Source organism: Oncorhynchus nerka, linkage group LG9a (genome assembly GCF_034236695.1).
Source record: "Oncorhynchus nerka isolate Pitt River linkage group LG9a, Oner_Uvic_2.0, whole genome shotgun sequence".
Taxonomy (NCBI): domain Eukaryota; kingdom Metazoa; phylum Chordata; class Actinopteri; order Salmoniformes; family Salmonidae; genus Oncorhynchus; species Oncorhynchus nerka.
The window spans coordinates 3,713,932-3,729,268 of record NC_088404.1 but is presented as its reverse complement, the minus strand read 5'-3'; the positions used below and the strand labels follow the sequence as shown (position 1 = coordinate 3,729,268).

Genomic DNA, 15,337 nt, shown 5'->3' with positions numbered 1-15,337 from the left:
CTTTTGGTCATTTAGTGTATGTTGTATTGGTAGTGTACAGTATGTCGTTTTTATTAATTAGTGGGCAAGACAGATTTCAGACACGGCCACTGTTGTGATGTGCGTACTTATGTACTTTAGATTATGGCGCACTCATTCTCAATCTAATCTTGGGTCTTCTAAGCTTTTCAATCAATCGACCTACTGTGACCACTAACAGCGATCTACAGAAATGCACAACAATTCAATGCTTGTTTCTGCACTAACTATTCTACTGCTTCCCACTATAACACTTGTGAATGTATTTCTCTCCTCCCTTCCTGCATCCTTTCATCACTCTCTCCATTTCTCTCCTCCCTTCCTGCATCCTTTCATCACTCTCTCCATTTCTCTCCTCCCTGCATCCTTTCATCACTCTCTGCATTTCTCTCCTCCCTTCCTGCATCCTTTCATCACTCTCTGCATTTCTCTCCTCCCTTCCTGCATCCTTTCATCACTCTCTCCATTTCTCTCCTCCCTTCCTGCATCCTTTCATCACTCTCTCCATTTCTCTCCTCCCTTCCTGCATCCTTTCATCACTCTCTCCATTTCTCTCCTCCCTCTGGTGGGTTTACCTTTCTCTTTTTATCCTCCTCTCCCTATCATCTCCCTCTCCGCATATCATCCTCTTCCTCTCCCCATATCATCCTCTTCCTCTCCCCATATCATCCTCTTCCTCTCCCCATATCATCCTCTTCCTCTCCCCATATCATCCTCTTCCTCTCCCCATATCATCCTCTTCCTCTCCCCATATCATCCTCTTCCTCTCCCCATATCATCCTCTTCCTATCCCTCTTCCTCATATCATCCTCTTCCTCTCCCCATATCATCCTCTTCCTCTCCCCATATCATCCTCTTCTTCCTCTCCCCATATCATCCTCTTCCTCTCCCCATATCATCCTCTTCCTTCCCCATATCATCCTCATCCTCTCTTCCTCTCCCTCATATCATCCTCTTCCTCTCCCATCCTCTTCCTCTCCCCATATCATCCTCTTCCTCTCCCCATATCATCCTCTTCCTCTCCTCATCCTCTTCCTCTCCCCATATCATCCTCTTCCTCTCCTCATCCTCTTCCTCTCCCCATCATCCTCTTCCTCTCCTCATCCTCTTCCTCTCCCCATATCATCCTCTTCCTCTCCTCATCCTCTTCCTCTCCCCATATAATGGGATTATTTTCTGTTTATTTTTCTTTCACTTGCTCATTGTCTTTCCCGGACCTCTTCTCGTTCTCTCTCTCTCCTTCCCTCCATCCTCCTCTCTCTCTCTCCATCTTCCATCCTCCTCTCTCTCTCTCCTTCCCTCCATCCTCCTCTCTCTCTCTCCATCTTCCATCCTCCCCTCTCTCTCCTTCCCTCCATCCTCCTCTCTCTCTCCTTCCCTCCATCCTCCTCTCTCTTCTCTCCTTCCCTCCATCCTCCTCTCTCTCTCTCCTTCCCTCCATCCTCCTCTCTCTCTCTCCTTCCCTCCATCCTCCTCTCTCTCTCTCCATCTTCCATCCTCCTCTCTCTCTCTCCTTCCCTCCATCCTCCTCTCTCTCCTTCCCTCCATCCTCCATCCTCCTCTCTCTCTCCTTCCCTCCATCCTCCATCCTTCCCTCCATCCTCCATCCTCCTCTCTCTTCCCTCATCCTCCCTCCCTCCATCTCCATCTCCTTCCCTCCATCCTCCCTCATCCTCCTCTCCTTCCCTCCATCCTCCCTCTCTCTCTCTCCCATCCTCCCTCTCCTCCATCCTCCCCCTCTCTCTCTCCTTCCCTCCATCCTCCCCTCTCTCTCTCCTTCCCTCCATCCTTCTCTCTCTCCTTCCCTCCATCCTTCTCTCTCCTTCCCTCCATCCTTCTCTCTCTCTCCTTCCCTCCATCCTCCTCTCTCTCTCTCTCCTTCCCTCCATCCTCCTCTCTCTCTCTCTCTCTCCTTCCCTCCATCCTCCTCTCTCTCCTTCCCTCACTCCACCCTCCTCTCTCTCCTTCCCTCCCTCCACCCTCCTCTCTCTCAGCCTACGGTTCCTGCACTACTCTCTCTGATTTTGTGTCTGGTTCCGGGCCACTCAATCTCTGTGACCTATGAACCCTACTGGGCAGAGAAGGGGGAGGGGCCACGCTCTCTCAGCCGACAGGTAACCACACCCTTCTGGGTCCTCTTAAGATTTCTTCCTTCTAGGGACTTTTTCCTTGCCACTGTGTTTCTGCTTGCTCTTTGAGGTTCTAGGACGGGGTAGCCTTGGCTTCCCTCACGTTGTTCTCCAGAGCCAGACTTCATATTGGTAAAGTAGGTTTTGAGTGAAGCGCTGATTGACATCTTCTGCTGACTGATTGGCCGTGAGTAGACGTTAATAAAAACAAAAATCAAATCTACCAACCCTTCCATCCCTCTTCAGAAGCTCAAATTATCCAGAGTAAAAGCTCATTTACGGTGATGGCATTGCTTGTGTACTACATTTTTTGAAAATGGATACCTCAGACAAAAAAGCCATATTTTGTTCTATAATTTGGTTGAAATGACTCTACCCCATGTGGGTACCACAGGAAGATTATAGCCTCCCGGTTTCAAATCTCCTCTGTTTGAACGTGCCAACGGCTTTCATGCTCCACCTTCTGTTGGCCTCTTTTTCTACAGTCTTTCATACCGAAGGTGAGGTGAACTGGAAGAGACTAAGGGATGGGTTACTGGAAAACAAATTATATAAAAAAGGGCTTCATTACAGGGCCTACACAGGGCCATGGACAGGCTGGGAAGCTTAGCCATGGACAGGCTGGGAAGCTTAGCCATGGACAGGCTGGGAAGCTTAGCCATGGACAGGCTGGGAAGCTTAGCCATTGGGAAACTTAGCTATTGACAGGCTGGGAAGCTTAGCCATTGACAGGCTGGGAAGCTTAGCCATTGGGAAGCTTAGCCATTGACAGGCTGGGAAGCTTAGCCATTGACAGGCTGGGAAGCTTAGCCATTGACAGGTTGGGAAGCTTAGCCATTGACAGGTTGGGAAGCTTAGCCATTGACAGGTTGGGAAGCTTAGCCATTGCATTGACAGGCTGGGAAGCTTAGCCATTGCATTGACAGGTTGGGAAGCTTAGCCATTGACAGGTTGGAAGCTTAGCCATTGGGAAGCTTAGCCATTGACAGGTTGGGAAGCTTAGCCATTGACAGGCTGGGAAGCTTAGCCATTGACAGGTTGGGAAGCTTAACCATTGACAGTTTGGGAAGCTTAACCATTGACAGTTTGGGAAGCTTAGCCATTGACAGGCTGGGAAGCTTAGCCATTGACAGGCTGGGAAGCTTAGCCATTGACAGGCTGGGAAGCTTAGCCATTGACAGGTTGGGAAGCTTAGCCATTGACAGTTTGGGAAGCTTAGCCATTGACAGGTTGGGAAGCTTAGCCATTGACAGGTTGGGAAGCTTAGCCATTGACAGGTTGGGAAGCTTAGCCATTGACAGGTTGGGAAGCTTAGCCATTGACAGGTTGGGAAGCTTAGCCATTGGGAAGCTTGGCCATTGACAGGCTGGGAAGCTTAACCATTGACAGGCTGGGAAGCTTAGCCATTGACAGGCTGGGAAGCTTAACCATTGACAGGTTGGGAAGGTTAGCCATTGACAGGTTGGGAAGCTTAGCCATTGACAGGTTGGGAAGCGTAGCCATTGACAGGCTGGGAAGCGTAGCCATTGACAGGCTGGGAAGCTTAGCCATTGACAGGCTGGGAAGCTTAGCCATTGACAGGCTGGGAAGCTTAGCCATTGACAGGCTGGGAAGCTTAGCCATTGACAGGCTGGGAAGCTTAGCCATTGACAGGCTGGGAAGCTTAGCCATTGACAGGCTGGGAAGCTTAGCCATTGACAGGCTGGGAAGCGTAGCCATTGACAGGCTGGGAAGCGTAGCCATTGACAGGCTGGGAAGCTTAGCCATTGACAGGCTGGGAAGCTTAGCCATTGACAGGTTGGGAAGCTTAGCCATTGGGAAGCTTAGCCATTGACAGGCTGGGAAGCTTAGCCATTGACAGGCTGGGAAGCTTAGCCATTGACAGGCTGGGAAGCTGTGGATATGCAGCCATTTCTATAGTTGTTATTCCTTCCCTACTTTACTGTGTGATCAGTGTCTAGTGGTTGATATGTCAGTTTTATTCGGTCTGACTGAGTAGGTTTACATCAACATTATTATCCCACCAGGGGGGAAATTCATTTGTTCATGTGCTTACAAAGCACAGCTGAATAATACACAATACAATTCATATGTGAGTGAATGTCTACCTTTCCTCTCCTGAGTGATGTTGCCTGGATCATTTTTTACGTGGACTGTGACACTACAGTGCATTCGGGAAAGTATTCAGACCCCTTGACTTTTTCCACATTTTGTTACGTTGCAGCCTTATTCTAAAATGGATTCAATCGTTTCCCCCCCCCCCCCCCTCTCATCAATCTACACACAATACCCAATAATGACAAACAAAAACAGGTTATAAATACATTTTTGCAAATGTATTACAAATAAAAAACAGTTCACATTTACATAAATATTCAGACCCTTTACTCAGTACTTTGTTGAAGCGATTACAGTATCAAGTCTTCTTGGTTATGACGCTACAAGATTGGCACACCTGTATTTGGAGAGTTCCTCCCATTCTTCTCTGCAGATCCTCTAAAGCTCTGTCAGGTTGGATAGGGAGCGTCACTGCACAGCTATTTTCAAGTCTCTGTTTGGGTTCAATTCCGGGCTCTGGCTGGGCCACTCAAGGGCATTCAGAGACTTGTCCTGAAGCCACTCCTGCGTTGTCTTGGCTGTGTGCTTAGGGTCGTTGTTCTGTTGGAAGGTGAACCTGTGGTAGAATTATATACATGATTTGATAACAAAAGAGAAAAGGTAAAGTTATGGGTTCATTCCTTGTTCTGGTAAAATGCATTTTTCTATTGTATAGGGCAGGAAGCAGTTAAAGGTCATAGGGGACACTAAAAATGCAGACACATAGACGCTTAGGCTAGCTGGGCATACAAGGAACAAAGGGATAGAAAAAGGAGGGGGTCAGCTAAATGACTAACTGATGGATTGCCTGGGGACGGGATCGGCCAGGTGACTAACTGATGGATTGCCTGGGGACGGGGTCGGCCAGGTGACTAACTGATGGATTGCCTGGGGACGGGGTCGGCCAGGTGACTAACTGACGGATTGCAGGCATCGGTCACATCACAGGGGAAACACAAGTCTGTTTGACCTTAGTCAACCATATGAAGAGCAGGGGACCAGAACAGATGGGAACCCTAAAGTTAAAGGAGATGAAAGACACATGCAGTGGGACACATAGGGTTAATTACAGGGTCTGAGCACAGGCCACAGGAAGGGGGATGTATATTATCTTTAGGAACAGGAAGGGTCTTGTAATCTGGCCGAAAGCAGATGTGGGCGTTACTGGGCTGAACAAGCAGGACGAACAGATTGGAATGTAAGGGGGATTTGCATTGGGGGATGAACTGATAATGTATGCAAGGAGATAAAAAGGAGAGCGAGAGCTCTGGAGGGGGTGAGTCCTGTGGGTCCTGCAGGGCTCTCCGGCTTCTGATACGGGGGTGTATTAAAAGTCTATCATTGAATTCAAAGTTCCTGGTCGTGTCATGTTTGAATCGATTGGCCACTACAAACCTTCACCCCAGTCTGAGGTCCCGAGCTGCTCTGGAGCAGGTTTCCATCAAAGATCTCTCAGTACTTCACTCCACTCATCTTTCCCTCGATCCTGACTAGTCTCCCAGTCCCTGCCACTGAAAAACATCCCCAGAGCAGTGATGCTGCCACCACCCTGCTTCATAAGGTGTATTTTATCTGTTTTTAAATTCTGATTCTACTGCTGCATCAGTTACCTGATGTGGAATAGAGTTCCATGTAGTCATGGCTCTATGTAGTACTGTGGAATAGAGTTCCATGTCTAGTCAATGGCTCTCATGGCTCTATGTACTGGAATGGAATAGAGTTCCATGTAGTCATGGCTCTATGTAGTACTGTGGAATAGAGTTCCATGTAGTCATGGCTCTATGGCTCTATGTACTGTGGAATAGAGTTCCATGTAGTCAATGGCTCTATGTAGTACTGTGGAATAGTTCCATGTAGTTCCATGTAGTCAATGGTCATGGCTCTATGTAGTACTGTGGAATAGAGTTCCATCCATGTAGTCATGGCTCTATGTAGTACTGTGGAATAGAGTTCCATGTAGTCATGGCTCTATGTAGTACTGTGGAATAGAGTTCTGTGGAATGTAGTAGTTCCATGTAGTCATGGCTCTATGTAGTACTGTGGAATAGAGTTCCATGTAGTCATGGCTCTATGTAGTACTGTGGAATAGAGTTCCATGTAGTCATGGCTCTATGTAGTACTGTGGAATAGAGTTCCATGTAGTCATGGCTCTATGTAGTACTGTGGAATAGAGTTCCATGTAGTCATGGCTCTATGTAGTACTGTGGAATAGAGTTCCATGTAGTCATGGCTCTATGTAGTACTGTGGAATAGAGTGTGGAATAGAGTTCCATGGCTCTATGTAGTCAATGGCTCTGGCTCTATGTAGTACTGTGGAATAGAGTTCCATGTAGTCATGGCTCTATGTAGTACTGTGGAATAGAGTTCCATGTAGTCATGGCTCTATGTAGTACTGTGGAATAGAGTTCCATGTAGTCATGGCTCTATGTAGTACTGTGGAATAGAGTTCCAATGTAGTCATGGCTCTATGTAGTACTGTGGAATCATGGCTCTATGTAGTGGAATAGTTCCATGTAGTCATGGCTCTATGTAGTACTGTGGAAGTAGAGTTCCATGTAGTCATGGCTCTAGAGTTCCATGTAGTCATGGCTCTATGTGGAGTACTGTGGAATAGAGTTCCATGTAGTCATGGCTCTATCATGGCTCTATGTACTGTGGAATAGAGTTCCATGTAGTCATGGCTCTATGTAGTACTGTGGAATAGAGTTCCATGTAGTCATGGATCTATGTATTACTGTGGAATAGAGTTCCATGTAGTCATGGATCTATGTAGTACTGTGGAATAGAGTTCCATGTAGTCATGGCTCTATGTAGTACTGTGGAATAGAGTTCCATGTAGTCATGGCTCTATGTAGTACTGTGGAATAGAGTTCCATGTAGTCATGGCTCTATGTAGTACTGTGTTCCTCCCATAGTCTGTTCTGGACTTGGGGACTGTGAAGAGACCTCTTGTGGCATGTCTTGTGGGGTATGTATGGGTGTCACAGCTCGGTCCATTCAACATGTCAATACCTCTCAGAAATAAAAGTAGTGATGAAGCCAATCTCTCCTCCACTTTGAGCCAGGAGAGATTGACATGCATATTATTAATATTATCTCTCTGTGTATATCCAAGGGCCAGCCGTACTGCCCTGTTCTGAGCCAATTACAATTTTGGACAGACTTCTCCCCATTTTAGCTACTGTTGTATCAATATGTTTTGTCCATGACAGTTTACAATATAGGGTTACTCCAAGCAGTTTAGTCACCTCAACTTGCTCAATTTCCACATGATTCATTACAAGATTTGGTTGAGGTTTAGGGTTTAGTAAGTGTTTTGTTCCAAATACAATGTTTTTAGTTTTGGAAATATGTAGGACTAACTTATTCCTTACTACCCATTCTGAAACTAACTGCAGCTCTTTGTTGAGTGTTGCAGTCATTTCAGTCGCTGTAGTAGCTGACGTGTATAGTGTTGAGTCGTCCGCATTCGTTGACACTCTACCTTTACTCAGTTAGTATGTCGTTAGTAAAAAAAAATGTAAAAGCAAGGGGCCTAAACAGCTGCCCTGGGGAATTCCTGATTCAAACTGGATTATATTTGATAGGCTTCCATTAAAGAACACCCTCTGTGTTCTGTTAGACAGGTAACTCTTTATCCACATTGTAGCAGGGGGTGTAAAGCCAGAACACATACTTTCCAGCAGCAGACTATGATCAATAATGTCAAAAGCTGCATTGAATTCTAACAAGACATCCTCCACAATCATTTCATCATCAATTGCTCTGCAATCGTCAGTCATTTGTGTAAGTGCTGTGCTTGTTGAGTGTCCTTCCCAATAAGCAATCTGAAATTATGTTGTCAATTTGTTTACTGTATCTGGTAAACAAAAAATGTATAGAAGTTTACTAAGGGTTAGTAACAGGCTGATTGGTCGGCTATTTGAGCCAGTAAAGGGGGATTTACTATTCTTGGGTAGCGGAAACACTTTAGCTTCCCTCCAGGCCTGAGGGCACACACTTTGTAGTAGGCTTAAATTGAAGATGTGGCAATATCGTCTGCTATTATCCTCAGTCATTTTCCATCTAGATTGTCAGACCCCGGTGGCTTGTCATTGTTGATAGACAAACAAAAAAAATTCACCTCATGGTCTTGAGAGTCTTTAGGTGCCTTTTTGGCAAACTCCAAATGGGCGGTCATGTGCTTTTTTACTGAGGTGGAGTGCTGCAGAGATGGTTGTCCTTCTGGAAGGTTCTCCCATCTCCACAGAGGAACTCTGGAGCTCTGTCAAAGTGACCATCGGTTCTTGGTCACCTTCCTGACCAAGGCCCTTCTTCCCCAATTGCTGTTTGGCCGGGCAGTCAGGAAGAGAGTTGGTGGTTCCAAACTTCTTCCATTTAAGAATGGAACTGTGCCACTGTGTTTTTGTGGACTTTTAATGGTGAAGACATTTTTTTTTGTTTTGGTACCCTTCCCCAGATCTGTGCCTCGACACAATCCTGTCTCGGAGCTCTATGGACAGTTCCTTCTACCTCTAGCTTGTTTTTTTCTCTGACATGCAATTTCAACTATGGGACCTTTTAATATAGACAGGTGTGTGCTTTTCTAAATCATGTCCAATCAATTGAATTTATAACAGATGGACTCCAATCAAGTTGTAAAATCATCTCAAGGATGTTCAATGGAAACAGGAAACAGGAAACAGCTCATTTTTGAGAATAATATCAAAGGGTCTGAATACTGATGTTATTTCAGTTTTAGATCTTTTTTTTTTTTTTTTTACACATTTGCAAAAATGTCTTAAACCCTCTTTTTGCGTTATCATTATGGGATATTGTGTGTCGATTGAGTAAAATTAGTTATTTAATCCATTTTAGAATAAGACTGTAAATATCATGCCTTCTCTGAGGAAGCCCTTATATATTAACCACACAGTACCAAATGTCATGGAATCACACCAGTGAGAGAGGCTTGTAGGAAGACAACAGCTGCTCTAGAATCACACCAGTGAGAGAGGCTTGTAGGAAGACAACAGCTGCTCTAGAATCACACCAGTGAGAGAGGCTTATAGGAAGACAACAGCTGCTCTAGAATCACACCAGTGAGAGGCTTGTAGGAAGACAACAGCTGCTCTAGAATCACACCAGTAAGAGGCTTGTAGGAAGACAACAGCTGCTCTAGAATCACACCAGTAAGAGGCTTGTAGGAAGACAACAGCTGCTCTAGAATCACACCAGTGAGAGAGGCTTGTAGGAAGACAACAGCTGCTCTAGAATCACACCAGTGAGAGAGGCTTGTAGGAAGACAACAGCTGCTCTAGAATCACACCAGTGAGAGAGGCTTATAGGAAGACAACAGCTGCTCTAGAATCACACCAGTGAGAGAGGCTTGTAGGAAGACAACAGCTGCTCTAGAATCACACCAGTGAGAGAGGCTTGTAGGAAGACAACAGCTGCTTTGTAGGAAGACAACAGCTGCTCTAGAATCACACCAGTAAGAGGCTTGTAGGAAGACAACAGCTGCTCTAGAATCACACCAGTGAGAGAGGCTTGTAGGAAGACAACAGCTGCTCTAGAATCACACCAGTGAGAGAGGCTTGTAGGAAGACAACAGCTGCTCTAGAATCACAGATACAGTATCAATCTGGCATCAAACTTGAACCATAACGTACAATACTGGCAGACATTTTTTTTATTTTTTTATTTTACCTTTATTTAACCAGGCAAGTCAGTTAAGAACACATTCTTATTTTCAATGACAGCCTGGGAACAGTGGGTTAACTGCCTGTTCAGGGGCAGAACGACAGATTTGTACCTTGTCAGCTCGGGGGTTTGAACTCACAACCTTCCGGTTCCAACGCTCTACCACTAGGCTCCCTGCGGCCTCTAACGCTCTAACCTAACCACTAGGCCCCCTACCCCACTGGCCGCCTCTACTCTAACCACTAGGCTACGCTGCCGCCTCTACACTCTAACCACTAGGCTACGCTGCCTCCTCTACACTCTAACCACTAGGCTACGCTGCCGCCTCTACACTCTAACCACTCTAACCACCACTAGGCTACGCTGCCGCCTCTCTCTAACCACTAGGCTACCCTAACCTAACCACTAGGCTACGCTGCCGCCTCTACACTCTAACCACTAGGCTACGCTGCCGCCTCTACACTCTAACCACTAGGCTACGCTGCCTCCTCTACACTCTAACCACTAGGCTACTGCCGCCTCTACACCTAACCACTAGGCTACGCTGCCGCCTCTACACTCTAACCACTAGGCTACGCTGCCTCCTCTACACTCTAACCACTAGGCTACGCTGCCTCCTCTACACTCTAACCACTAGGCTACGCTGCCGCCTCTACACTCTAACCACTAGGCTACGCTGCCGCCTCTACACTCTAACCACTAGGCTACGCTGCCGCCTCTACACTCTAACCACTAGGCTACCACCTGCCCACCCTACACACTCGAACCACTAGGCTACGCTGCCACCTCTACACTCTAACCACTAGGCTACCCTGCCACCTCTACACTCTAACCACTAGGCTACGCTGCCTCCTCTACACTCTAACCACTAGGCTACGCTGCCGCCCTGGTAGTTTAAAAGGTCAAAGGTAACAGGTCAAAGGTAACAGGTCAAAGGTAGGAACATCAATAAAGTGACAACTACTTACTTAAATATACCTGGTTAACTCCTGTTTCCCATCTGTCCTGCAAATACAATCCTGTTTATTACATATGAATCTATATACACAGTAAATCCAATACAGGAAAATAATGAAATACAATCATTTCTCATTACAATTATACAGTGTTTCCTGTCCTCAGATGGACAACGTGCTGTATGCAGAGTTCCTGACCTGGAAAGACAGACCTAGTCTGGACAGAACATCAGCCTTCCTGGGCCGTATTTACAGAGAGGACATCGGCCCCTGTCTCTCCTTCACCAAATCTGAGGTATGTACCTTTCTGTGTTTCTCTGTAGTCGGAAGTTTACATACACTTAGGTTGGAGTCATTAAAACTCGTTTTTCAACCACTCCACAAATTTCTTGTTAACAAACTATAGTTTTGGCAAGTCTGTGTCATGCACAAAGTAGATGTCCTAAGTCATTTTTTTTTCCAACAATTGTTTACAGACAGATTATTTCACTGTATCACAACTCCAGTGGGTCAGAAGTTCACATACACTAAGTTGACTGTGCCTTTAAACAGCTTGGAAAATTTCAGAAAATGATGTCATGGCTTTAGAAGCTTCTGATAGGCTAATTGACATCATTTGAGTCAATTGGACGTGTACCTGTGGATGTATTTCAAGGTCTACCTTCAAACTCAGTGCCTCTTTGCTTGACATCATGGGAAAATCAAAGAAAATCAGCCAAGACCTCAGAAGAAAAATTATAGACCTCCACAAGTCTGGTTCATCCTTGGGAGTAATTTCCAAACACCTGAAGGTACCACATTCATCTGTACAAACAATAGTACGCAAGTATAAACACCATGGGACCACGCAGCCATCATACCGCTCAGGAAGGAGATGTGTTCTGTCTCCTAGAGATGAACGTACTTTGGTGCGAAAAGTGCAAATCAATCCCAGAACAACAGCAAAGGACCTTGTGAAGATGCTGGAGGAAACAGGTATAAAAGTATCTATATCCACAGTAAAATGAGTCCTATATCGACATAACCTGAAAGGCCGCTCAGCAAGGAAGAAGCCACTGCTCTAAAACCGCTATAAAAAAGCCGGACTATGGTTTGCAACTGCACATGGGGACAAAGATCGTAGTTTCTGGAGAAATGTTCTCTGGTCTGATGAAACAGAATAGAACTCTTTGGCCATAATGACCATTGTTATGTTTGGAGGAAAACGGGGGAGGCTTGCAAGGCGAAGAACACCATCCCAACCGTGAAGCATGGGGGTGGCGGCATCATGTTGTGGGGGTGCTTTGCTTCAGGAGGGACTGGTGCACTTCACAAAATAGATGGCATCATGAGGATGGGAAATGATGTGGATATATTGAAGCAACATCTCAAGACATCAGTCAGGAAGTTAAAGCTTGGTCTCAAATGGATCTTCCAGATGGACAATGACCCCAAGCATACTTCCAAAGTTGTGGCAAAATGGCTTAAGGACCACAAAGTCAAGGTATTGGAGTTTCCATCACAAAGCCCTGACCTCAATCGTATAGAAAATATGTGGGCAGAACTGAAAAAGTGTGTGCGAGCAAGGAGGCCTACAAACCTGACTCAGTTACACCATCTCTGTCAGGTGGAATGGGCCAAAATCTACCCAACTTATTGTGGGAAGCTTGTGGAAGGCTACCCAAAACGTTTGACCCAAGTTAAACAATTTAAAGGCAATGCTACCAAATACTAATTGAGTATGTAAACTGGGAATGTGATGAAAGAAATAAAAGCTGAAATAAATCATTCTCTCTAGTATTATTCTGACATTTCACATTCTTAAAATAAAGGGGTGATTCTAACTGACCTAAGACAGGGAATCTTTACTAGGATTAAATGTCAGGAATTGTGAAAAACTGAGTTGAAATGTATTTGGCTAAGGTGTATGTAAACTTCTGACTTCAACTGTACGTACAGACAGAATAAAATGGCACAACTACTCATACCAGAATGAATGGCACAACTACTCGTACCAGAATGGAATGGCACAACTACTCGTACCACAATAGAATAGCACAACTACTCGTACCAGAATAGAATGGCACAACTACTCGTACCAGAATAGAATGGCACAACTACTCGTACCAGAATGGAATGGCACAACTACTCGTACCAGAATGGAATGGCACAACTACTCGTACCAGAATGGAATGGCACAACTACTCGTACCACAATAGAATGGCACAACTACTCGTACCAGAATGGAATGGCACAACTACTCGTACCACAATAGAATAGCACAACTACTCGTACCAGAATAGAATGGCACAACTACTCGTACCAGAATGGAATGGCACAACTACTCGTACCAGAATGGAATGGCACAACTACTCGTATCACAATAGAATGGCACAACTACTCGTACCACAATAGAATGGCACAACTACTCGTACCAGAATGGAATGGCACAACTACTCGTACCACAATAGAATGGCACAACTACTCGTACCACAATAGAATGGCACAACTACTCGTACCACAATAGAATGGCACAACTACTCGTACCAGAATGGAATGGCACAACTACTCGTACCAGAATAGAATGACACAACTACTCGTACTAGAATAGAATGGCACAACTACTCGTACCAGAATGGAATGGCACAACTACTCGTACTAGAATAGAATGGCACAACTACTCGTACCACAATAGAATGGCACAACTACTCGTACCAGAATATAATGACACAACTACTCGTACCAGAATAGAATGGCACAACTACTCGTACTAGAATAGAATGGCACAACTACCGGTACTCGTACCACAATAGAATTTTATTTTTCTGAGAGGGAACTTCATCTGTAACATTCAGATTAGACAATAAATGCTAAGTGACACAATTCACATGAAACAAGTCAGTCACAAGATTCAATGTCTATATTCTATATGTGTTTGTTTTTATTCCTGTTTTTATGAATAGTCTTCTGTCAACAGTTGTCTCAGTCGGTGCAGAATGCAGTGGAGAACAACTCGCTGACCATCGAGCCGGTGGCCGTGTCTGCGTTACCCATGGTCAAAGCCAACGCCATAGAGTGTGGCGGGCCCAAGTGAGTGATCAGTCAACGTTTTTACAAGGTTGTTTTCCTCAGGAAATGTATTCTGGGTAATTTTTGTTGTTGTTGTTGTTGTTGATACTATGTTGACAACAGTAATCACATCTGCACTACTCCCATCACTCGTTCTTTCTCTGTCACCTCTTATTCTCATTCACTGCCTATTCATGCTCAAATTAAAACGGACAGCTCCTCTCCTCCTGGTGACTACACCTGTCTTCTGTGATGAATATCACATTAAAACAGACACTTCCTCTCCTCTTGGTGACTACACCTGTCTTCTGTGATGAGTATCACATTAAAACAGACAGTTCCTCTCCTCTTGGTGACTACACCTGTCTTCTGTGATGAATATCACATTATAGGAACTTGGTTGGTCTTTTTATGTAATATTTTATTTTACAACAAACCCCCCCCCCCCAAAAACATGCATAAACAAATTAAATACTGACTTAATAAATAAATGATAATGATCGTTTACATTTGTGTGTATATGCATATACTCGTATGTATGTGTGTATATATATATATATATATATATATATATGTGTATATATATATATACACATACCACTGTTATATAGGGTAGTAAACTGCTCCTTCTCCCTTAATGTGTCCTCGGCCTCCATTCCTCACTAATCCACATCCATCCTTATCAGTGACTGCAACCCTGTGATCATCTTTCCTTCACTCAGAACATTCCAGCTCAATCCTTAAGTCCTCATTTCCATAGGATACCGGATGATTTAACTATATTTCAACTTTAGAAGTAAAAAATCTGTCTATAGCTTGATGGGTTTTTTTTTGGGGGGGGTTGATTTGTCTGACTTTCTAATAGATTGGGTTTGGGTTTCTCTTCAAATCTGTTTCGGGTTTTCTGAGTGCTAATGGGTTGACTCAATGGGCTACGTTGCTTCACCTCATGCTTCCTATCATGCTTCCTATTCACAATTTGATTGAATTCTTTTTCCCAGTGGCCTGAGAGCAGCAGTAGAGACGTAAGTGAAGTTTTTTTTTTTTTTTTGGAGCCAATCGTTTTATTTACTTTCCTTTTCCACAAAAAAAAGGACTTGTTCTATGGTGTGACTGTATACTGAGTCGCTCTCCTTAGTCGCTCTTCTTCGTCAGAATGTCCTCTATAACACTTTGTCTAACCAGGCAGGCATGTCTTGTTCCACTGTTCCAGACCACGCTTTGTTCATTTATTGTTTCTAATGTTAAAACAACTAACAATGACATTTTCATATCGTTTACATGTAGGGCCAATTTCACAGACCCAGAATAAGCCTGCTCTTGGGCAACAAATACTAAGGATTAGTCTTAATTTGGTCCGGAAACCGGCCCATAGATGAATTTCCGGAAACTGGCCCATAGAGTTCC

General features: G+C 44.7%; 1 protein-coding gene across 6 annotated transcripts in view; it reads left to right on the top strand.

Moving 5' to 3' along the window:
* LOC115123985 (RAB3A interacting protein (rabin3)-like 1) overlaps positions 1 to 15,337 on the top strand; it is a 29,813-nt gene that overhangs the window by 10,581 nt on the left and 3,895 nt on the right. For 3 of the 6 annotated variants that reach the window (XM_065022203.1, XM_029653356.2, XM_065022204.1), the window contains 4 exons: positions 2,013 to 2,132; positions 11,049 to 11,177; positions 13,839 to 13,951; positions 14,932 to 14,955. In XM_065022203.1, the coding sequence (XP_064878275.1) occupies positions 2,013 to 2,132; positions 11,049 to 11,177; positions 13,839 to 13,951; positions 14,932 to 14,955 (386 nt within the window). The remainder of the gene's footprint in view (positions 1 to 2,012; positions 2,133 to 11,048; positions 11,178 to 13,838; positions 13,952 to 14,931; positions 14,956 to 15,337) is intronic. The other 3 variants (XM_029653359.2, XM_029653358.2, XM_029653360.2) reach the window with 3 other exon arrangements.